Genomic DNA, 25,798 nt, shown 5'->3' with positions numbered 1-25,798 from the left:
ATACATCTAAAAAAAAATTTCCTATAGACATTCGAGTTTCATAAAGTATACCGGTACTTTACACTATAAAAAAATTCTACATAAAGGTTAACAAAATGTCATTCTTTTTGTTTTTAAGTAATTTTAATTACTTCTTTAGTGATTCCATCTTGAGTAAGAATAAATTACATTTATTACATTGCCTTTTGCAAATTTTTGTTTATGGATATAATATTTACCATGCAAGATGTAAAAGTTCACCACATATTCAAACATTTTGCTTCTGTGTGTGAAAGAACATATAACATATTTTAGAGATAATTCACAATTCACCTTTCTTGGGGTAAAATATTTGCAATATGTAGTTGCGTACTACCTATGACGCAGTTACCTTGATTTGCAAAAAAAATAAGAAGGATCTGATAGAGGGAAATTCAGCATTGTTTATGGATGCACGTGTAGAGCGCTATTTTAATAATAATAACTACATTAATGTTATTAAATGTTTAGATTATTATTGTTGTTACATTAAATGGATGTTATTTCATTGTTATTCTAAAATGTGTAAAATAATAATGGAGAATTGATGTGTGTATAAATAGTTGACTATGAATGTATATATATTTTTTTATATGTTTTTTTTTTTTTTTTAGAAATAAAGCATTATTTTGTGGGTGTGGTTTGTAAAACCTCCACTAGAGGGCACCATGTGCTTGAACTTTACTTTTGACGTCATATTTAGGCGACATTTTCATGAACACATGTACCATGCGTGTATAACACAGGGGTAAATAAGTGATACACATGTATTTAATAATAACTATTTCATTTACGAGAAGTTGAAAAACCTTGTGGATTGTAATGGCTGGAAACACGCTGCAGTTTAAATCGAAGTAAGTGTTGTTTTGTTACATTTATTATACGCTAAAATATGCTTTTGAAATGTGGACACATCGCATGCCTTCACCTCGTTTTTTGACAGCAAGTTTACACATCTCATTTGTTTCTTCAGTTATGCTGTCTCCAGCAAAATCGAGCCGTTTTACAAGGGAGGTAAAGTGCAGGTAAATTAACTTTTAAACGATTGGGGATCACATCGGCAGGTCAATAAATTACGATGCAGTTGTTTTACATGTTTTTTATCTGCATCCAGATCAGTCATGATGAACAGTACATCTTCTGCACGTGTGGATCACGAGTCAACGTTTTGCAAATCCATACAGGGAAGGTCATTCATAGCATCGAGCAGGTCAGTATCTTATACAACAGTTTCAATATATCTACACGTACCAGGTCTGCATTTTGCACGTTTTTTATCTATGCAGGATGATCAGGAGGATATCACATCATTCTCTGTCAGTCCTGATAATGAGGTAAGAGATCATGAACACTGATCTTTGAGTCCGTTAAGCTGATGTTGATGTCTGAGAGAGTTGCATTTCTTTTCCCTACAGATGCTTGTCACTGCCAGCAGGGCTTTGCTACTGAAACAATGGGATTGGAAGCAGGAGACTTGCACTCGATCATGGAGGGCCATTCATAATGTGCCTGTGGCCAGCATGACCTTTGACTGCACATCCACGCTGCTGGCTACAGGTCTGTCACGGAGTTCAAGTTTACTTTTAATGTCATACTTGTTTTTATTGTCATCGTCACAGATTCATTGGTGCTTTATGTATTTGCAGGTGGTTGTGATGGCACAATAAAGCTCTGGGATGTTGTGAAGCAGTACTGCACCCACAATCTGAAAGGGTCTTCTGGAGTTGTGCAGTATGTACTGACAAATGTTTGGATGATAGGATAGGACAGGATAGGATCAGATAGATCTTTTGGTCAATGTAAAGAAAACAAGTCTTTAAATCTTTAAGATCATCATTTATTTTATGTTAAAACATTTCATAAATATAAGAACTGTAATGTAAAATATCCAGAGAATACTTAGTGTTTGGCCATATTTACCAACATACCATATATTTATATGGTCACTAAAACAATATACATGAGAACATTTAGCAGCGACTTTCATAAACATTTTTGATTGATGACATAAATCATTAAATGATAGTTTTGAGTTTATATAATATTTTACCCAGATTTAGTATCTTATAGCAGCTTTACTATTGTAACAACGCTTTTGTTTTATGTTTTGTAAAGTCTGGTTGAGTTTCATCCAGACATCAGCAGGCTGCAGCTCTTCTCCTCGTCAGTGGATTGTAAGATTCGTATCTGGGACCTGCGGACCTGCAAGTGTTTGTGTGTTCTCGAGAGCCACTTTAGTGCTGTCACGTCTCTGGCCTTCTCTCCTGATGGCCAGACTATGATCAGGTAAATAAGAAAAGCATCACTCATGTCTGGAAAACACCACCGTTTTTTATATTTTGCTATGTCCTTCCCTCAACTTAGACGAATTAATACATACCTCTCTTTTCTAAATGCGTGCACTTAATCGTTGTACAGTGCGTCCATTTAGCCTAGCAGCATTCATTCATTAGGATCCAAACAGGGATTAATTTAGAAGCCACCAAACATTTCCATGGTTTTCCTTTAACATATTACGTGTTTGTTATAGTTATTTTCCATAATTCAGATTTTTGTTTTATTAGGTTTTGGAAACTATAGAGGTGACATTTTTATTAAGATTTGATGCTTCCATTTTTAGTTCTGGACGAGACAAAATTTGCACAGTGTGGGACTTAAAGGAGAAGAAAGTAAAGAGGACAGTGCCTGTTTATGAGGTTAGTAACCATGAACTTTGGTCTTGATAGATATTCACTTTATATTAATCTTAAACTGTCATGTTTGTTAAACACTTGTAAAGTTAGCAAATTATTTTTTATCCGGCTGTTTATACCTGGATTTCGGATGTGTTTTGGTCGATCAGATCACAAGTGGATGATAGAGACACATTCACGTAGGGCTGCATAACGTTTAATCGCAAATAATCGTTTGCAGAATAAAAGTTTTTGTTATATTATGTGTATAATAATTGTGTATATAGTAATACACACATATTCATGTATAATTTTAAGAAAAATATATTTATATTAAGTAATATTTGTATTTATAAATAAAAATTATATATAAAAATGTATATATATGTAAATATTTCTAGAATATAAACTTGTGTGTGTGTGTGTTTGTGTGTGTGTATTTATATATAATAATTATTATACAGAATACACACACACATACGATGTAAACTAAAACTTTTATTCTGCAAACGATTAGTGGCAATTAAACATTATGTAGCTGTATGTGAATGTGTCTCTCTCGTTAATTGTTATGCAGCAGCACTACATTCACATTTACAGCTGGTATTTTAAACCGTCTCTGTTGTCCGCTTTCGACCGTTCCTGTCCTGATTACTGAGGGGGTGGTCTGTGGAGACCATGGACGAGTCCCTCTGCTTTCGTTTAAACGTGAGCGGGAGAAAGTCCACTGATATTTAAGAGCAATTGATGAAATAAGCTTGCACAACTTTCAAATGCTCACAAAACTTTTGGTGGTTTCCTGGGCAGGGATTAGCTTAAGCCAGGACTAGGCCTTAGTTTAATTAGGGAATTTAACTAGTTTTAACAAACATGCCTTACTAAAAACATTACTGGTGTGCATTTTAAAGCAAAACAAAGGGCACTGATGTATTTTAAGATATGTCAGTACAAATTGTTTTCAGTTTGGACAGCTCTTACATTTATTTTTTCTAAGACTAGTCTAATCCCTGTCCAGGAAACCGCCCCTGTGTGTTCACACTAGAAGTCATGTAGGGCTGCAACAACGAATCGATTAAATCGATAAAAATCGATTACTAAAAGAGTTGGCAACGAATTTCATAATCGATTCGTTGTGTCGCGTGACGCAGAGACATTTAATAAAAAATCGATTCGTTGTGTCGCGTGACGCAGAGACGTTTAATAAAAAATCGATTCGTTGTGTCGCGTGACGCAGAGACGTTTAATAAAAAAAAAGAAAAACTTCAGTTAAGCGCGGAGCGGAGTGAAGACACTCGCACTGCGTCCCAAACCGCCTACTTCCATACTATATAGTAGGCAAAGAGTACGAGAAGTAGTGATTTTCGCCTACTATATAGTATGGAAGTATGCGGTTTGGGACGCAGTGTCGGTCTCTCTCACGCAATGTTGCTTGCAGAGTTCGGCGCCTCATAGACAGGGCATAGAAAAAACAGGGCGGCGTAGAAAAGATAAAAAAAACGGCAAAGGTAGAGGAAAACCACATGTCAGTGTTTTACTCCTCCCAAACGTAAGCGCGTCACCTGGAAGTTAAGGGCGATTTATAGTCGTGCGTAGGTCCTACGGCGTAGGCTATCCGTAGCCTGTGCGTAGCTCTGCGTAGCCTGACGCGCACCTCACAAAATTTCTAACAGCGCGTCGGCTCTACGCGGACAGTAAGCGCTGTGATTGGTCCCCCAGAACCCCTCCCGTCAGGTAAAAAAACTGCGTCATTGGTATTTCCGTTAGAGACGGTGAAAACAAAGATGAGCCAAGTTGAGGAGTGATTTAACTCAAACTGAAACATAAGTCGCTGTTTATTTACTTCCATCATTGCTGGTCTTCTCAAATTATACACAACAAGTTGCTATTTCTTCTTCGTTTGTGGGTTTACTTGCTTAGCTTCTTCTTCTGTGACGACTTCTGCTGCTACTGTGGTTACACGCGTGATTACTGCCAACCAGCGGTTTCGCTTGTGTTTGCACGTCGACGCGGACGGCGACGCACAAGTATAAATGAAAACCGACGCGGAATCTACGCCGTCGCTGCTACGCCGTAGGACCTACGCACGACTATAAATCGCCCTTTAGCCGGCAAAGAGGTAAACAAACAAAGACGACACGCTTATGCTTTATGGAGCGATGACAGCGAGTAAAAAAAAGTTTCTAGAACGAATAAAAAAACTCCAATGACAAACTCCAATGATATTAAACAAAGAAATAAAACTTTGCAAGAGAGTTTTGTGAACGCTTTTCCCCGTCATGGACCTGTATGTTAAATCATCGCACCGTCACTCTCCTGCTGCTCTACTGCGCTCTCCAGCTCATGTCGAGCAAGGAGAAGCACGTGCCCGGCCCAACATACAGTACAACATACAGTAAGTTCCGCCTTTTGTTGCATAAACATCGTCTTACAGTTTTAAAGCCGAAGTAATGAATGGTGTATTTGCATTTTGCGCGGGAGCATAAGACGTTTTCACAAGACGCATTTATGTGGCCAAATGTAAATGGAACAGTTTTAACAAATGAGATAGCTATCAGATCAGAGAAAACACATATAGTCAAATATAAAGGTCCAAAGCTGTCACTGGGGCAGTATCCCTTATAAAAGCTCCTAACATGTACCATTTAGGTACAAATATGTATGCCAATATGTACTTTTGAGGTACTAATATGCACTTTTTGGGTACAAAGGTGTACCTTTTTGAAAGGGTACTGTCCAGTGACAACTTTTGTACCTTTATTTCTGAGAGTGTACTCATATACTATCTTTTTGATCCCATCAAGAGAGGCTTCTTGATAGGAAATGCATCATAAAAAAGTCTATATATTTGGCAGATGTAAAGAATACATGTGTATTTTTTGTGTTAGTCCATTTTTATTTTATTTTTATTGTAACAGCTCAGGTATGTTCAAGGAGCAACATGTTTGTGCAATTTCTAAAGATTTTACTTCTGAATAAGGGGTTGGAAATGAATGCTTTCCTTGTTTTTTGTTTTTTATCCGATTCATCGATTAGTCGAACAAATAATCGACAGATTAATCGATTATTAATATAATCGTTAGTTGCAGCCCTAAAGTCATGTCTGGTGTAAAAACACTGTGCTCTGTATGTCACATTAGATCAATTGGCAGAGAGTGGGCAGTCTTTTGTGGCTGTTTAAACACATTTAACCTCGTGCAAAAATCGGTTGAATGCTTTTTCTACTACCTCTGAATGTGGTCGTAAGTGGACAGCCATCTATTTAGCCTTGTCCACTTATGTTCGAATTGACCAAAACACATCTTAATTTCAAGTCTGAACAGCCTCTAAAAGTGGATCGGAAATGCTTTATTTTTGGATGCCTTGATCTCATTTGTCTGTGTTTAGGCGGTAGAAGGTGTTGTTATTCTCTCTGAGAAGAGCAATTACTCTGAGATGGGTGTGAAGAGCAAAGACTTGCATTTTGTCACAGCTGGCAGTAAAGGTAAACACTAGTTTAAACCAGATTTTTTTTTAATGATAATCGTTTGTGATTTTCACGTACTTTGAAAGTGGTCCGATTACTGACCCTTGTGGAACACCATTAGGTATTGGTTTTGGAAAAAGACATTCAGGTGCTTGATTACTCTGATGGTTCTTACCAGGTGTTATTAGAGTGTGGGAGTCCAGCACAGCACGCTGTGTCTTCACTCAGACCATTGCAGATGCTCCTGCTCTTAACACAGAGGAGGGCGATTTGGACCCACGCAGCCTGGTCCTCTGCCTACCCATGCCCCAGTCCAACAGACTCGCCACGGTCACGGCAGAGCACAATATCCTTATCTATCAGTTACCATCTCTCACAGTACAACAGCAGGTCAGTTTGTCTACAATAACTTTTCTTCAACATGAACATATATCTAAATCTATAAACAGTAGCTTATTTTTTTCTCTCTTATGAAGTTTGTTGGCTACAATGATGATATCTTGGATGTGAAGTTTCTGGGAAAGGACGACACCCACATTGTTGTGGCCACTAACAGCTCTCAGCTGAAAGTCTTTGAATTGGCCACCAATAGCTGCCAGATATTGTACGGACACACAGGTCAGTTACAACCACTAGAGGGCAGCAGCATGCTACAAAACATGAGCATGTGCTATTTCACCTTTAATTGCATTATGCATGCTAAAGGCCAGGGTACCCGCGGAGTCTTAAAAGTTTTAAAGTCTAACATTTTATTTTCTCGTATGAAAGCCTTAAAAGGTATTGAATTTCACCTCAAAGTCTTGAATTTTTCACGGAGGTCGAATGTTGTTGTTATCTACACATTTAACTATATTAAACAGCAAAAAACTTTATACCTTAAAATTGGTGTTATTGATTGGTTTGCAGCTAATTGCAAGAATCAAACAAGGCTATTGTTTTAACATAAATGACCTTCAACGACTTAATGGTCATATTAAAATGTGGGGGCTGCACAAGATAAAGAGGAGGTCCGCATGTGGCCCCTGGCCCTCCAGTTGCCCATCCCTGATTTAGGGATTTTCAAATTTACAATAAATGTACATTTAAATCTATTTGGTTGTTGGTATTGATTGTTGGGTAAAGATAAGGGTTAGGCCGTTTGGGCCTTGGACTCAGCCTTTCAGAGGCATGTTGTCATGAATGTTCAAACACTTGTAAAACGTAATTATTTAAGGTATATTACGTTATTTAAAATTATTTATTCTACCCGAATATGTGCGTGTATGTATTTAATTTCATTTGAATTGGTATTAAAAGGTCTTAAAATGCTTTAAATTTAGGTTTGACAATCCTGAGGGTACCCTGAAAGACAGATAGCTCGTGATTTAAATAGTCACAAAAATATTATTTCTGGGGTGAACTGTATGTGTCCGTCCAGTCAAATAAGGAGTCAAGAATAAGAAATAAAGGTGCTAATTATGTTGCTTCTAGCCAGTTTGTCACTATTTAATATATTTTCTGGAATGCAAGGTCAGGGGATATAGTATTGTATACAGTCTATGTATATAGGTTCTGCTTGTAGGCATATAAATTGGGTATGCATGGCTACAAATACATATTTTCCATAGTATACATCTTTTCATACATGCATTTTTCCATGATGTGTGGAACTTTAGGTTTCTTAGCAGAAACTAGAAAATAATAAACAGTTTTTTCCAGTCACTTTGACCTTTATTGTTAATAGGCAATACATACCAGGTTTGCAACATTAACAATGCATTTCTTGCTCTTAAGTTGTGAACCCTTTGTTTTTAGGAACTTTAATGTCAAAAGAAAACGTCACACTTAACATAGTCATCTGTCTTCATCGTTGATGTTGTCATCAATCAGCTGTCAACATCTTTCTTTTAACTGTCATGTGTTATGGTCTGTTTACAGATACCATCTTGTCAATAGACGTTATCCGCAAGGGTTTCATGTTTGCAAGCTGTGCAAAGGTGACGTTTGTATTTTTTCTTAGAAAGCTGGGGCCGGATTCACGAAAACATACTTAAGATAAATTATAAGAAGTTCGTAAGAATATAAAAAAAGTGCAGTTCTCGAATATTTCTTAAGAAGTTCTCAAATATTTACTTAGGAACATGCAAAATTTTTGTCATAAGAATAAAATGCTTGTCATCAAGATAAAAAAGCTTTTACTGCTTATGAGGTACTGTAACAGTATACTTATCTCTCCATTAGTCATGATAAATGATAAATACTAAGAAACAATTGATGTGTTAAGACTAGATGTTGTTATTTTGATGTTATAAGGAAGGTCAGCTAGTGTATGAAGGGGGTGCGGTGAATAAACATCATTCCCTAATCTCCCAATCGGTCCATCATGCGGGTCGAGTGCTCTGGGACTGTGGACGTGCTTTACTGTCCGTGCCCGTCTCGGTCTCCCACGCACATTCCCATGACAAAGAAAGATGCGGAGGGTGAAGTGTGTCCAGGTTTTCAGAGCACTAGAATCACATAAAGGACCGATTGCTGGTTTGACTCCCGCTCAGTCATCTATTTCACATCCTCATGTTGGTCTAAACCTGTACTTTTTTTTGTGATGAACAAAAAAGAAGATATTTTGATAAATGTTTGTAAGCACACAACTGATTTTTAATGTTGACTTCCATAGGAGGAAAAACACGATAGAATTCAATAGGTAGGTACAGTCAGGTATCATCATTTATCAAAATATCTTTTTTTTGTTCATCAAAATAAAAAAAACTCATACAGGTTTGTAACAACATAAGGGTGAGTAAATGGTGACAGAATTTTCATTTTTGGGTGAACTATCCCTTTAAGAAAAAAAAATGCAAGTTGAGAAGACTTTTCTTTTTGAGAATGTTTTGTGATTCCGTCCCTGGCTCATGAGTTAAGCTGTGTGACATTCAAAATATCGCCTGACCATGTCAAAAACAAGATGTTTGTGTAACTTTGACCACAGGATAAAAACATTCGGCTTTGGAGGATGGAACCTGAGACTGGCCGTGTGCATTGTGTGGCTCAGGGCAGTGGACACTCCAATGCTGTTGGCTCTGTTGCCTGCTCCAGGTCAGATATCAGCGTCCATGATGAAAACATTGTTTCTTGTGTATAAGTGAAGTGTGTTTTATTGCAAAAAAAGTTCAGTTTGCTCACAGCACTATCATGAATCATCTCTGATACTGTAGTATTATATTACACTTACCTGCTGTCCCTTCAGCTGTTTCCTGGAAAATATTTTTCCTGATTACACAAACCTTTCCCGGATCAGTCATTTGTGGACAAAGAGTGTCTGTTTTCAGGGCAATGTGCGATTAAGTGAAGCTTTTCTCTGAAGTGATGACAACACACAAATGCGGAAGTCATTATCAAAACTAATTTTTACACTCTATTATATGATACTAAATTAAAATGTTTCCATCAACAGTGTATTTATAGCATTTTTATAAAGAATAATGACAAGTAAAGGGTAATTTATTTGCATAAAAGTTTTGTTAACAAAAATCTCTGCTTGAACTATGAAGTTGCAGTTTTTGCGGAGTAATTTTCACTACTTTGGTTTTTATATTCTTTTCAAAATATAAAAATGAACATATATTTCTGTATATAGACCATTTGACAAAATTTGTGCAAACTCTCTCACTAAATTTGTCATTACTATAGTTTTACCAATCATGCAGAAATTCACGTCATGGGAGGGGCTTCTGCAACTCCGCCAAGACTCCGCTCGTTTCCTGTAATCACGTCACTACTACAGCAAGGTCCTGATTGGTTAACGCAGCACGGAAATTCACAGAAGTTCAGATTTTTCAACTCGTGCTTTCATGCGGCAACTCTCGATTTGCACGCGTTCCGCGCCATTCGCACCGCAGGACGCCTAACCCCGTCTTTGCATTTACTTAACATGTAAATCACTCGTGCTAGCCGCCTCTACCGCATCTGGTGGGAACCCTGCATTACGGCACGCACGGAGATAAAAAAGGATGATATGTATGCACCTCTCTAACTCTGGGGGATACGGTGAATAAGCTAAAGTCCCAAAACGTCAGCGTGTTCCTTTATTTGCAGAAGAAACAATGTTTAGTTTTGACGTTCCTTAAAGTTACACTCAGATTTTCATCATTTTGAACATATTTTATCTCAAAATGGTGGGATCTGTCTTCTTACCTTGTAGCTATAAGAGAGAGGGACACAGGAATATATCTGGATCATAAATCTAGGGGTGTGGTTAAATCAGTCTCAGCCAAAGGACTGAAAAACATACACCGTTGCGGTAGTGACATGAAAATGCTGGACATGCTTTTTGGGTATATAAACTTTCATGATTTACATGAAAAAATATATTTTAAAATTTTTTATATTTATTAAATCATTTTGTATTAAAATGCAAAAATTATTTCAGTATCGCAGGGTTCAGGCCAGCCATCTCCTAAGTAAAAGTACCCAATTAATGATAATTTTATATACGTTAAGTTTTGTGATATTTAAAATATTATTGTGGACTTTGATAGATAATAGTAATGAACATATAGTATTTGAATGCTTAAACACTTAATAAATGTTGTTGGTTTGCTATTTTGCAGCATGGCCCAAATAAGAAAAAATTAAATGTTTATGTTGTCCCCTAAACTGAAAAGTTTTTTTTAAGATCTAGGATTGCAAGGTTTCTAACAGCCTGTGCACACATAGACGTGTTTAGCTGTATACTTAAAAAATGTATCATTTTTGCGTTTCGTCCAGACGGATGAGGCATTTTGGGAGCTTGAAACTGGGTCCCAGAGTGGATAAGTCTGAACACGACACCCCTTCGGTTTCTTGTGTACAGCCAATCGTTTTTTATTTATTTGGGGATATGATTATGTCATCACCCCACGCCTCATCGCTATGTCAAGCAAGCTTTAATAAAGCAAAATCTTCTGCTAGTTTGCTACTAGTTATGCGTGGGTCAATGTATAAACAACACACACCCGAACGAAGTTTTCAACTAACCCGCCCGCAACTCGGAACGGAATATATATATATATATATATATATATATATATATATATATATATATATATATATATATATATATATATATATTGTACCCGATCCGCTTCCTGGCCCGCATTTCTTAAAAGTAGTAATTGTTTAAAATAGTTAATTGCAGGGTCCGGGACTTCTCGGGTTTTGACTTTCTGTGCGCGGATCCCCGACCTCATGTATAAAAACAACAAAACACAATATACTATATATATTAAAATTAAAATATATAAAAAATATATTATTCACATTTTTATGGACATTTTACGTAATTTTTTCGTTTATAGTTTTCTTAAATTGAATTTGGATGTGAAAAGCACTGCATAATATACACGCCTTTAACCGTTAAAACTTAACTAAATTAAAGCATAAGAGGTGATGTATAGCTTTAGCCTATATAACTCCTTATTGCTTTAATGTTGCGAGTTCCTCTTTAGCTTTTCATGCAGTTATGTTTATAGACGTTCATTGTTCCGAGTTCATATTGATGATCTTATAGTCCATTTAAAAAAAATTCTTACAAACTGACTGTATTGGTCAGAAAAACACCATTTATTTTTCCTTTACCTGCCGTCGGTGTTCTCTGTGCGTGTCCTCCATCAAAAAAGCGTGACCGGCTAAAGTAGCCTAACCTATTAAAAATGTATATGTGGTTGATCAAATATGCTGCTACATTATGCTCTGAATGCGCGTGTAAATGTATTTTCTGAGCACTTGCAAGGCTGGTTTTTAAAAAGTAAGTGATAGGCTACTCACTGCATGTTTTGGCATTCGGTAGCATATGCATCAATGAGATACACGGTGTTGCTTTTAATGTTCTTATTCATTTATATTCACAAAACCTAACAACAAAACATTGATTATAATTATGAGACAAATTATTTGAAACTAAATTCGTTTTAAAGTAGCAAATAAAACTTAAATTAAACTCGTAATAAGCTAATTAAATTGAAACAAAACATAAACAACATTACAACAAAATTCAAACCCAACAATACTCAAACATTAACATAAAACAGACACAGCTATTAGGATACATGTTAAAATAATCTTTAGTTTGTTGGTAGATGTTTATTGAGCAAAATTTCCATTTACTAGAATAAATAATTTTTACTTTGAAATTGATTTGCTGTCATGTTAACATCAGCTGTTCGTTTAGACTCCGTCTATGTTCATTTACACTGAAGCGCAACGTCTGCATTCTCAAACTAAAACAGGGTCTTCAGCATTTACGAACGACTCCTTTTTTATGAGAGTCGAAAACGGTGGCGTAGTGTAAATGAAAGGCGTAAACGTAGCAAAAGTAACAAGTTTTTAAGGATAAACGCATTAATGTAAACATAGCCTAAGCGGCACTTTATTTCAAACGACCTGACCGACCGCAACCCGAATATCATTAAAATATTTTTGGATGACTCGTAACCGCGGGTGACCGCAGGCACCCACTCATTTTGGATCAACCTGCGCATCACTGTTTGCTACTACAGTGAACAGCAAATGTTTATGGACAACAACAAGGCCTGCATCCCAGTTTGCCTACCATGCCTTTTGCACTGAAATAATGTACTTATTTATTGTTATGGGAAGGTATAGACATTTGGGTACTAAACAGAGATGGGACATACATCTAATTTTGACTACTATTTAGTACTGATAGTTTTTATATTGGGATGCAGGGAAGGTTTGTGTGCATGCATAGGGAAAGCTGATCAACTTGTTTTTTAACTTTCTAATTCTCAGTGCAGTTGTTTACGTGTCCGCAGGTTAAAGAAAGTTTTCCTGGTGTCAGGCAGTCAGGACTGTACTGTTAAAGTTTGGGATGTACCAGAGTCTCTGTCAGATGTTGGGTGTGAGCCAGCAGTGATGAGTGCACGGCACACAGAAAAAGCTCATGACAAGGTGAGTCACATGTTCACATTCAGACAGGAAACATCAATTAGGTGATATCGTGACAACTGTACTCAGCGAAAGGCATTTTTATCTTCATGACAGATATGTTTTGTCATCACAAGCCATGCCTTTAGGTATGCTCTGATATTCCAGCTCTTCATTCTTCTGTGAGGTTTTTTGTGTTGTGACATTTCCAATGTGTCTATTGTGTCAAAAACATGATGGTGTAAGAGAAACAAATGCAAGGTTCTTTTATAGATGCACGTGACTGTTTAACAGAATTGCATAATACACTTCCACTGTTTATGGCATTGTTGGGAAACCTGCAACTACAGGTTGTTCATAATGTAAAGTATGGTAAAGCTGTCCCTTTAAATGTGTTTAGACCGATTAGTATTAAAATGTAGCTTATTATATTAAAAGGACGATCTCTTTTAAATTATTTAATGATATAATTTATTTCACAAATGAAGCTGTTTTGATCTGACACAAAAGCAATAAGAATCTCTGTGATTTTGGCAATACAGATTTAAAGTTACGGTGACAGCATTGAAAAGCATTTGAAGTGATGTAGGTACACTAAAAATTAATAATCAACTACAAATCTACCAATCACAATAATTTATATCCTAAAATAAAAACCCTGATCAACAACAGTATTTAACTAAATGTGAGTCTGGACCATTAAACCAGTTATAAGTCACACGGGTATATTTTTATTATGGGTCAAAAATCATTGGGATATTAAGTAAAGATCATGTTCCATAAATATATTTTGTCAATTTCCTTAGGGATGGGAGGGTAAGAAAATTTCATATCATGATTATAGTGACCAAAGTTATCACGGTTATCAGTATTATCATGGTTTTGTTAAATTAAGATGGAAATGTTCAAAAAGAACTGATACACACACTGAAAACATAAAGTTTTATTTTTGAAAATCACAATTTAATATTTCATGTCCCTGAAAATATTTCTGTGCTAAAAAAATTAATAAATCTGTCTAATAAGTTTACCGTGAATGAATACAATACAATACAATGTTGCATGTGCACGTCTGCGTCAAACTGATTCTGGCTGGACAGGATTTACTGCAAGTTTTCAAAATCACGGTAATCAAACATGGTTATAATGATCATTACATTTTAAACGATAATACTTACCATCAAGACATTTTATCATGGTTAATCGTCAAACCGGTTATCTTCCCATCCCTATGTCAAATAGATGTATATTTTTTAACCATGCAAAGCCACATGTCCTGTTCATCATGTTCATGTTACAAATGTGTGTCTGGAATTAGAGCTATTCAAATTTGATGACTTGAGTACTTTATTGTGCTTTATTGTGCTGTGTTATGTCGTTTTTCCCACTTTGTTAAAATCGGGTAAATTAACGACTATTTTTTCCATAAAGTACATCCACATAAAAATATAAATAAAGTAATTTGAAAATAATGGAAATTTCCCAAACCAACCTCCCGTCTATGTTGTGGCCCACTATCTAGTGGCTCTACATCAACTAGATGTACAACATTGTGTTACCAAAGCAAAGATCATAGGTTTGAATCCCAGGAAACACACTTACTGATTAAACAAAAAAATATATATGACCCTGTGAAAAGATTGCAGTGAAATCCCAGCTATAATAGTTTTTTTATTTACTGTGATTTAGTGTTTTCTACATAAAATCATCCTACATAATGTAAAGAACATTCTGTAAAAATACAACCTTGATATCTTTAATATCGAGTAAGGCTATGCTATGTATTTTAATTGGATTATGAGGCATAAAAACAGGGTCACAAATGGATAGCTTGAATATATAAAAGCATCTGCAAAATGTGTAAGTGTAAATATAAATATGAGAGAGAGTGAACATTTTAAGTGATGCCTTTTATAATATTTTATGTACGTGTTTATTTATAAGCATTTATTTATTATCTCCACAGTATAACCAAGTTTGCATGAAAAACGTCTCATTTTAGTTGGTTATTTTCCAACACTGCTTAAACATAGATTTTTATTTTGTGATTCATTCTCTGTCTTTATTGTCCTGTCTTTTTCCTAAAGGATGTGAACAGCGTGGCAATTTCTCCCAATGACAAACTGCTGGTGTCCGGCTCTCAAGACCGCACGGCTAAGTTGTGGTCTTTAGCTGATATGAGTCTGTTAGGTGTTTTTAGGGGTCACAGTCGGGGTATCTGGTGTGTTCAGTTCTCGCCTGTGGATCAGGTTGTAGCCACGGCCTCAGCGGATGGCTCCATTAAACTCTGGGGTATTCAAGACTTCAGCTGCCTCAAGGTAAAAATAAACATCTTACATTAAGCACATTGTTTATTGAAAGTTTACTATTTTGATGCAAGCACAATGAACTGTTTTAAATGTAATAATGTAACTGTTACCAACAAAGCATCCTTTATTGTAGTTTTATGATTATTTCCATCTTCTTTTTGCTCCTTATAGGGATAGTTCATCCAAAAATTAAAATTCCCTTATCATTCATAGGGTTGCAAAGGGTTTCTTGGAAATTTCCATGGGAACTTAACCTGGGGAATTTTTGAAATATTTCTAGTTGGAAACTTAATGGGAATGTACGGAAATTTATTGGAATAAATAAACATTTTGTTTGGTCAGACATGCATGCAAGGTAATACAAATGATACTTACGCTCATCAAGCCTGGATTTATTTAATCAAAAATTCTTCAGAAATCATTCTAATATGCAAGATTTTGTTAAGTTAATTTAAGTTCCCTGTTATATGCAGTTAATTCCCGTAAATTCCAATATATTCCCATTAATTCCCATGAAAAGTTTCAAGCCTTGAAAATTCCCAGATTTTGCAACCTCATGTTGTTCTAAACCTGTAAAAGTTTTGATATTTTAATCAACACAAAAGAAGATATTCGATTGTCTGATTACTGATTGTAATCATTGACTTCCAGAGTAGGAAAACAAATATTATGGAAGTATTGTGATAAACAGGGGTGCACATAACTGGTGCGTATACGCGATAAAAATAAAAAATGCGTACCAGTCACTGCTCTAAAAGGCGCTTTTGCGTACTGCTGGAATTTTAGAGATTGCTCTGCGCATTATTGGTAAGATAATTATTACAAACGTGTTAACATTAATGTGTGTTAGCAGAGGTGCAACAGTCACTAGCCCGATTGACCAATTTAAATATTTAAGCACAACAAGACGCGAAACAGATCTCACGCGATCTCTTTACTCACGTGTTGTTTGATATGTTTTGTTTGCGCGCACCTCAAGCGCGAGCACAATTCACATCTCAAGGTTTCAGACAGCTATAAACTGACAGGCAGCGCGCAAATGCCAGCTGAGTTTGTTTTCTTGCACTTGAGCAGACATTTTAAAACGAAATCATCTCAAAATGCCGTGATTATAGTAGTAAAAGTCTTTTACGCATTAACCAAATACAAGCAGTTGAGAAAAAAACGCGCAATGTATTGGATCCATGCATTTAAAGTAACAGTTCACCCATTTTTAGAGTATAAACCTGATGGTGTTTTTAATATTAATCAAACCACAGACAAAGAAAATCTTATTTGCCTCGTCTTGACTAAATAACTTTTGCAGTGTGTACGAGGCATTTGGTCAGTAGGATAAATGGCATGAGATTTACTGCTAGTACACTTGTGCATGGAAATTTAGTGTGCTTGGCCCCAAATCAAATATTTTTGTTATTGATTTAAGTCACATTTAAAATGTATATTTCTTATAAGATATTTGTACAGTGAAGTTTGACTTTGACTGCCAGTTACCAGACTACCAGTTGTATAAAGACTCCTGTGGTTGTCACATATATAATTTGATCTGAGATTTTGTACAAACTGAACAAATTTATATGGCTGATTTTTCTTCATTGCAGACTTTTGAGGGGCATGATGCTTCTGTCCTGAAGATTATATTCGTCAGTCGAGGAACTCAGCTAGTCTCGGGGTACGTTTACTAGAATTGAATATACACATTAAAGATTGTTTACATAATTTTATGATCACATTTACAGTGAGAAATCATGTGATGTTGATGATTTTGTGATTATGATCCATGCAGGCATCGGTACTCAAACCAAACATTTCCGATTTGGTTCTTGTTTTTTGACCTTGACTGTGTTCAACGCTAATGCTACATGCTCATCTTCATTTCTTTTTTCATTTCTCAGTGGTTCAGATGGACTGGTTAAGTTGTGGACTATAAAAACAAACGAATGTGTGAAGACTTTTGACGCTCACCAGGATAAGGTTTGGGCTGTACATGGCAGCAGCAGGGATGACCTGATGGTGACCGGATCCGCTGATTCCACCGTCACGCTCTGGAAGGTAAGTCCTGCGTTTTTGTGTACAAACGACAATGTGGTTCAAATTACCCCCATTCACACAGATCCACAAAGCCAACAACAAATGCTGTATTATGTACGCCAGGCCAGTAGTTGGCGATGTCACACGTCATCTTAACGTACGTAAACACACACATGCATGAGTGATAGATTTCCATTTTTGTAGATTACATGGAAACGATAACGGTGGCATTTCAGAAACTTTTTGAAAACATTTTAAAACCCGAGGCCGGTTGCATAAAAGTTAATCATGTATTTGTTTTCTTAACTCATAACTGTTGTAAGTATTTTACATAAAAAGGTAGATTGGTCTAATTGAAATCCAAATAGTAAGAATGATTAGCCCTAACTGATAACTAATTAGTTAGACTATCAGTTAATCATAAACTAGTCTTACAATTCGATTCGATTACGATATCCTAATACATTGTGATGCATCTTGATGCTTGCATCCAAAAAAATAGTATTGCTGCACATGTAAGCCCTCACACGTATACTGTTGCGGTTCTTTGTTGTCTTTTAGGATTGCAAAATTCTGTGAATCTTAAAGGCTGGAAACTTTCCTTTGGGAATTAATGGGAATATGTGGAAATTAACAGGAATTAAAGGGATAGTTCGGCCAAAAATGATATTAAACCCATGATTTACTCACCCCCAAGCTGTCCGAGTTGCATATGTCCATCGTTTTTCAGACAAACACATTTTCGGATATTTTAGAAAATGTTTTAGATCTTTCAGTTGATTAAATGTAATGTTACGGGGTCCACCCATAGTCCACGACCTTCAAGTCCAAAAAAGGGGCAAAACACAAACAACATCTTATTTCCAACAGATATTCTATCAAAATGTGTGGCTACCAAAGCTTTAAGGTTACATTTAGTCATTCAGCAGACGCTTTTGTCCAAAGCGACTTACAAATGAGGTAAACAATAGAAGCAATTATAGCAACACAAGCACAGCGATATATAAGTGCACTGAAAAAGTCTCAACAAGTCTAACACAGTATACAGACTGTTAAAGTTAAACTTATTGTTGAGTAATTTCTTAATAAATAAACATTAGTTCATCTATATAAATGTTTTTTCAATGATTTACTTTGCATTGATTAAACAGCATTTTCTCACAGGGTGTGAAACTCCTTAGGGGTTTGTTTGGCAAAAAGGGGGTAGATGGTGGACAGTGCTCTGGGTGGCGCCGACTATGTATTCCTCACATCACGTTTTTACGGAAGTACAAACGAACCGTTTCAGATCACAGCTACTTCAAGCAGGCTGTTAAATGACTGTTTTAAAACGTTCATGGTACTCAAATAGCCCCTAGACCTCAGTTATCATGAAAAAAACCCACAACATTTCAGTTTTGACACTATGAGACCTATAAGTGTTCTCCAACTGGAGCTACGTTAACTAACTTACCAGTTAATCTTTATTAGATAAATGAGAATGCAGTACTACTGATAATAGTAATAATATTAACAGTAATAATAAAATGGTTAACACTTTATAATAAGGGTCCATGAATCATAATAAACTTATTTTTACTTCAGCCTGAACTAATGCTGAGTTATGAATCAACATAAACTAATAAAGAGTCATCATTAAGTACAACATGCCATATTTTTTTGTTGTTAGTTAATGTATTAATAAACAATGAATTCATGTGTTGAGTCATGAGTCATGTTGTAGTTAAGGATGACCCTTTATTAGTTAATGATTCATACATGCCTTAAACCCTCTTTGGACATTTATCCTCTGGACTGATCGCGTGCATCTCTGATGTAATGTTGCATGAAAATTTGATAATGTATGAATCCTGGTTCTGTTAAATTAAATAAAATATTTGTATTGTTTTTACTGGGTCACATACAAAAGTCAATTGTATTTTTTACTCTATGACAATGATCTTATCAGTTAATGGTCAATGTTCCTTTAACTAGCTGGAAAATTAAATTAAATGAACATCACTAGTCTAATGGTGCTGGTATCCCATGTGAAAAAGTAGTACACTTCCATAGTGTACTTAGTGCTTTATTTTTGCACATTAATTTTGTAACATACTATCTCTCTATTAAAAATGTATTTAGTTAACACTTGTATTAAACTTGAACTCAACTTTCATACAAATATTGGTTCAGGTTTACTACGAGTGGTACATAAATACATTTATTAAATACATTTTCAGCACATTTTAGTTCATATTTATGGTGTCTCAAAAAAGCACAGTGAAGTACACTTGGATAATCTTAAGAACATCTTAAGAAGTACTGAAGATGAATTTTTAGTATATTAAGTACAAAATTAGTGTGCGAAAATAAAGCACTTTAAGTACACTATGGAAGTGTACAACTTTTTCACCTGGAATGTGTAGAGCTAATCAGCTCCTTTTAAATTGAATTGTTATGTTGGAAACAAATGAATTGAATTCCACTGTTGTAATGATCATTTACTGTATACAATTATTTCATAATGTACAAAAGCTAAAGTATGTGGACACCACCTTTAAATTAATGGGTTTGGCTGTTTTAGCTACACCCATTTACTTGTAAATCGATAAGAAGTGACGCATCGTAATTAAGATTCTGGGCCAAAACCGAAAATTCTGGACTGAAAATGACCTTTTGAAAATTAATATACCATTTTTTTTATTGTATTAATTTTACAAATTTAATTTGGTAAAACTACAAACCAATAAAATAAACGCACTTTATAAATAAAACACCAAAATCGGCCAAAAATAAAATAATAAATATTGTTCATGTAATTTAATGCAATAATCAATTTTAACATTATTAATTTAACATTGTTATTATTATTATTATTTTCTATTTGCGCACTGCTGTCACGATCCACAAAACTGAAATGAAACCAGGGATGTAAGATCTGTAGATTTAGTCATTTAATGGCGATAATACACAATTGCATAACTGTTTTATATGTGGGTCAGTACTTGACCTGATACAGGATTGTACCAAAGGAAATTTCTGGTGCTGGAGAAACTTTGTTATTCATTGGTGTCAAAAAAAAAGAGGTTGATTAGTCAGCTTTGTTAAACACCTTTACATTTTTCTCAAGCAAGTATGATTTCCTTTCTCAGTGAAGGTTGTGTTGGGTAACCATCAGTGTTATTATCTTTCTGTCATTTAGTGTTTGTGATTTATGGTTACTCTTTCTCTTTTGGTTAGGACGTCACTGATGTGGAGCTTGCAGAAGAGCAAGCCAAACAAGAAGAACAAGTCCTCAAGTAAGAATTCAGTGTCTGTGTTTTTCAAAATTTGTCAATATTTTACTCAACTTCATGTCATGCAATGTGTTTATAACTTATTTTCTTTAGCCCAACACATTTAGATTTATAATAATAATATTATGGCTCTTCCTAACTTTGTAATGCAAATGAATTGAAAGTGTATTTAGTGATCAATATGTCATGTATAAATGTAAACACATCTAGGTGAAATATGTCAGTACGTAGGCTCCACGTTGGTATGTAAGAGGTTTCACTTGGCAGTCTTGTGACTATTGTAATTAGACAAAAAAAATCACCCCCCTCATAGTTATCGTGAAGGGAAAAATTAGTCCAAAATCACTTTTTGTAAAAATGCTCTAAACACATTATTGTTTTACTGTAAAGTTGGGAATTTTTAAATGGGGGTCTATTGGAATTGACTCCCTTTTGGAGCCAGCCTTTAGGGGTCAGTCGATGAATTGTAGTCTATGGGTTCGTCCGAAAACGTAGGCAGCTGACTTGTTGCCTCGTTGCCTCATGAGGCAATGACTTCGGAGGCATAAAGGCAGCTAAGAGGAATGCTTTCGGACACACTTCAAAGGCAGCGTGTTTGAAATATAAACAGAGAGTGCCTTTGTGATACCTAATCACATATTTGAAAACTACAATACTAATTTCTAGCTAGAAATGCAATTTAAATGTGTAAAAAGTGAAAATATTCATTTATTTACACTAAGTTTGAGCTCCAGCCACTTTCTTGGCCGCCATTTTATTTTTTCGAACTTGACCAGGCTCGACCAATCACATTCCCCATTCATGCATATGCATAGAATTGTGGGACAAGACCTCAGGAGAAAGGAAGTAAACCTAACATTGAATTCGGACATCCCTTGGAAAGCTGCCACAGAAGGCAGCAATTAAAAGTTTTCGGACGCATCCAAAGTCACTTTTGTGTTGGCTTCATCAGAGTGATCGGAAGGTTGCCTTTCACTTGAACCCTAAATAAACACACCTGAAAGTTATTATCCTGCAGCCTTAGATTTTTCAGGTGCAGGACAGTGGCCCAGCAGGATCAGGAATACCCACCCTGGTCCAGATTGTCATAGAAACTTACGTGGATTATTTTTAAAAGTGTAAAGCTTTAAACACATAAAACTTTTATTTAAAGCTCAGTGTTTAAAGATTTTATGGGATCTCTTGACAGGCAACAGACATTGGCAAATCTACTGCACGAGAAGAAGTATCTGAAGGCTTTGGGTATTGCAATTTCTCTGGATCAGCCACATACTGTCCTAAGAGTCATCAAAGGTACTTTTAAAAAAAATGCTACACTGTTAAATATAACAATCAGGTTGAGCAGCATTATATTTTTGTACTCTGAAATGAAAACATCCTGTGGAAAATATGAGACACACCTTCTGTTTAAAGTTTTATTTTCCTAATTTGAAATAGCTGATGAGTTACGCGTGGAATGAATGTTATGAAATAAAGGCCTTGGGTTAATTTCAGATGGCGGCTTATGACAGCTTGAGATTTATTATCGATTCAGTTTCCTCTATGTGAACAATGCTTCTTTATGAGGAGGCCTGCAGTCAATGTGACACTTCCTGTATAGTTCCTTGGCTGAATTGTTTAATGTCATCAACACCAAATCCATCTTTAATGATGAATGAATTTGAAAAAGGCTTTGTTGCACTTGTTGACAGAGAAATTAGAGTACATATAAATATTGGGATGATAGGAAATGGGTTTGGGAAATCCTTGTCTTTCACGTCAACACCTAGGATCAACATATTTACAGCATGTGAGCTAACTTTTATGACTATAATTGCTTGTCTTTTATAGAAATTCGCCAGCAGGACAATGGCACGCAACAGCTAGAAAAGACCCTCCTGAAACTGAGGCCGGATCAGAAAGGTTTGCTTTAAGTCCTCCTACATACGCATTATGGATTGGTGTAGTTGACATCGGGTGCAATTTTAAAGGCCTGGTTTTGTCTGTCTTTTTTATGTGCTATATTCAGAGTCAGTGTTGCGGTACTGTGCGGTGTGGAACACTAATTCACGGAGTTGTCTGGACGCCCAAACTGTCCTGCAGGTTCTCCTCACACACGTGAGTCCAGAGGAACTTATGCAGTATCAAGGGGCACGCACCCATCTCGAGGGCCTTATCCCATATACAGGTGAGTTTCAGGACAATAAACACACCTTTTTTTTGCTAAGGGGGCATTTTCCAACATCATTTTTAAAGGACCAGTGTGTAGTTTTTAGAAGGATCGCTTGAAATAAATGCAAAATAATATACAAAACTATATTATCAGTGTGTATAAAGACCTTTTATAATAAACCATTATGTTTGTATAACCTTAGAATGAGACGTTTTTATCTTCATACACCGAGGGTCCCCTTACATGGAGGTCGCCATTTTGTGCCACCATATCTCTACAGAAGCCCCTAACGGACAAACGTTTTTACTCAGTTGTCTCCGACGATGAAATGTTTGTCCGGTGGTGGCTATCGTAGCTTCTTTATGCGTTTTTAAAAGTGAGGGTTGGGCAATGGACTGAGCTGCTGGTTGCAATTTGCAACTTCACCACTAGATGCTGCTAAAATTTACACACTGCACCTTTAAGCAAAAACTGGAAGCTAGCTTTGGTTGTTCGTTTACATAACAATGGCGTTTTTAAGCAGTTTTAAACTAACATCGTGTGCATTTTTTTTACGTCACAAGGGTCAAAACAAATCTGCTTAATGCCTTTGACGTCTTGATTGTTTGTATTTATCTCTGTGTAGAAGAATGCATATGTGTGTTGCCGTTTAGTGTTTCTTTACAAAGTAACATCGCCACCTACTGGCCTTCCATTACACAGTTTCAAGCATAGACTGTAAAAAATATGGACGCCGTGTCCGTGATGTCACATGAACGGCTTTTTTTAAGCCAATTGTTGGTGGAGCCTGCCGTCACCATTTTGGCTTTGCGTCACCTTGCATCACTCGCAGATAACCGAAAATAGGCAAGAGGCTGCAATGCTCGCCTAGGTCGACAGTAGTGACAGCAGTGGCAGCTCACCTGTCACTCAAGTGGCTACGCCCTTAATTATGCAGAACGTTAAGGCTTAATATAAGTAATAAATTGTATTGTAATATAATAGGTAACATTGTTTCTTGCTTTGTCCCGCAGAGAGACATATGCAGAGGATTGGCCGTCTCCTGCAGGCTTCAATGTTTTTGGATTACATGTGGCAGAAAATGCGCATAACAGGAGGTATAGAAAGGTGAGAGAAAGGTGCTGAAACATTGTGGTCATGGTAGACATAAATCTGATCTAACGTAACTTAATGAAACTTGAAGTTTAAAATCTTATCGGAGTTAGTTAGGGTACATAAAGTAGATTGCTGTGAATAGGAATGCATTTTTTTTATTATTTCCTTTCATGAAAATCCAAGTGTAAAATGAGTCACTGCTGAAATCTTTGAGGAAGTTAATTCGTTACTATATTGACAGATTCTTTGTTTGCTGAACACAGTAATCCTTAATCCGTATTGCCTTAAGGTGAAAGTTTTATATCATATTTGTTCTGGTTGATCTGTTGTTTTTCTCTAGCTTGAGCTTGCACAATGACGAGATGGACACCGGTGCCCAGGACTTCTTTACTATAGACAAGCAACCGACAAAGACGGGTGTCAGTCGGGCATCTGAACAACAAGCAGAAGAATCTGAGGAGGAAGATGAAGAGAGTTCAGAGAGTAGTGTGGAGCTTATCGATGAAGATGAAAGTATCAGTGCATCTAAAAGTGCCAGTGTCAATGGAAAGAAAAGAGGTCAGGATGAAGGTCAGGAGTCGAGTGAGGAAAGTGAAGATGATGATGATGATGATGTCATGGAAATTTCTACCAAGTCTTTTCCAGGATCTTCAGGCTCCACCCCCTGCTTAAAAGCATCTGTAAGGTGATTGAGTTGTCGATCATGATTTCTTATTTCAGTATTGTATATTGAATTGATGGACCATCTCTGATCTGAGGAGATTTAGGGAAGCAGGTTTCTGATGTTTCTCCATCCGATGCAGCTGCAAAACACCAGCCTGTTTTGTTGATAACACCCCTCACCAAACTATAAAAATATGTTCTTGTAGTTTTATTATTGTTTCTCCATAACGTTTATATCTCTTGGAAATGAATAATAAATTTTATCACTTCATATCTGTGAGAATGTGTTTTATGAGTTAATTCTGGTGAAGTACAAGTGAACCAAAGTTATTTTTAGTTTGCAAAAACAAAAAACTTTTGCAATAAATTGTTTGCCATATATGGCTTCTGGTGTATACCAATATATTGACAATGTGGCCAATGTGACATAAAATACACAATAATTGCACAACCCTTTATGAATAGTAACAATGCCTTTATTGTAGTAACCATGTTTTTGGCATTTTACATGAGTGAAATCATTGTTTTGTCATAGTATTTTGTGGTCACCATGGTTAAACGATAGTAACTAAAGTAACCATGTTTTTATTAAACTAGTAAAACAATGCACTGCAAAAAAATTGTCCTTAAGTTTAATCAACTAGGATTTACAAGTAATTTCGACTATTTTGATGCTAAGTGATGCTGTAACTTATTAAATCAGGCTGAATTTGCTTTAGTTATGTCAACTTTATTTTATAGTCTTAATCCAAGTTAATAACATTTAAAAAATGATTTTTTTTTGTAGAAAGAAAAGCATTGACAGAAATACATACATATATATATATATATATGGTTTAGTTAATTTGGACTATGCCAGTTCTTATACAGTACAGGCCAAAAGTCTGGACACACTTGACTAAAATGTTAACCATGATTTAAAAAATCTTTTAATCTGAAGGTGTATGGTTAAATGCATGAAATTACGTTTGTAGAAAAACTATACCTGTGCCAAACAGATTAATTTCTGTTATTAGAAAACTACAATTTTATTTTTAAATATTATTTTTCAAATAGATGACTTGCACTGAATATTAAAGAAAAATCTGTCAATAAATCCCCAGATTAAATATGAAGTCCTTAAATATGCTTTAAAATTCAGTCTAAAGTAAAACTTCAAGAAGCTTCTTGATAAAAGACACGAGTATGGTTTTGCAATTTCTATGCAAAGGGTGACTGCACTT

At 35.8% G+C, this 25,798-nt stretch overlaps 1 protein-coding gene across 1 annotated transcript; it reads left to right on the top strand.

The window, feature by feature from the left end:
• The first annotated feature begins 721 nt into the window (after positions 1–721).
• Positions 722–24,846, top strand: tbl3 (transducin beta like 3). The gene is made up of 23 exons (XM_065288959.2): positions 722–872; positions 992–1,043; positions 1,133–1,228; positions 1,305–1,352; positions 1,434–1,575; positions 1,665–1,749; positions 2,134–2,304; positions 2,639–2,714; positions 6,075–6,171; positions 6,332–6,543; positions 6,630–6,771; positions 8,071–8,129; positions 9,119–9,225; positions 12,942–13,077; positions 15,141–15,371; positions 16,961–17,031; positions 17,255–17,411; positions 20,610–20,668; positions 21,855–21,958; positions 22,496–22,567; positions 22,674–22,832; positions 23,831–23,924; positions 24,253–24,846. The coding sequence occupies exons 1-23, from the start codon at positions 841–843 to the stop codon at positions 24,599–24,601; spliced, it is 2,751 nt and encodes a 916-aa protein (XP_065145031.2). The 5' UTR covers positions 722–840; the 3' UTR covers positions 24,602–24,846.
• The last annotated feature ends 952 nt before the right edge of the window (positions 24,847–25,798 follow it).

This window comes from Paramisgurnus dabryanus, chromosome 3, assembly GCF_030506205.2.
Source record: "Paramisgurnus dabryanus chromosome 3, PD_genome_1.1, whole genome shotgun sequence".
NCBI lineage: Eukaryota > Metazoa > Chordata > Actinopteri > Cypriniformes > Cobitidae > Paramisgurnus > Paramisgurnus dabryanus.
This window is presented reverse-complemented; position numbering and strand designations above follow the sequence as displayed.

Coding starts and splice junctions, on each gene's coding strand:
- tbl3 (XM_065288959.2), top strand. CDS start 841: ATGGCTGGAAACACGCTGCAGTTTAAATCGAA. Junction 9,226..12,941: donor GGCTCTGTTGCCTGCTCCAG/GTCAGATATCAG, acceptor ACGTGTCCGCAG/GTTAAAGAAAGTTTTCCTGG. Junction 22,833..23,830: donor GGGCCTTATCCCATATACAG/GTGAGTTTCAGG, acceptor TTTGTCCCGCAG/AGAGACATATGCAGAGGATT.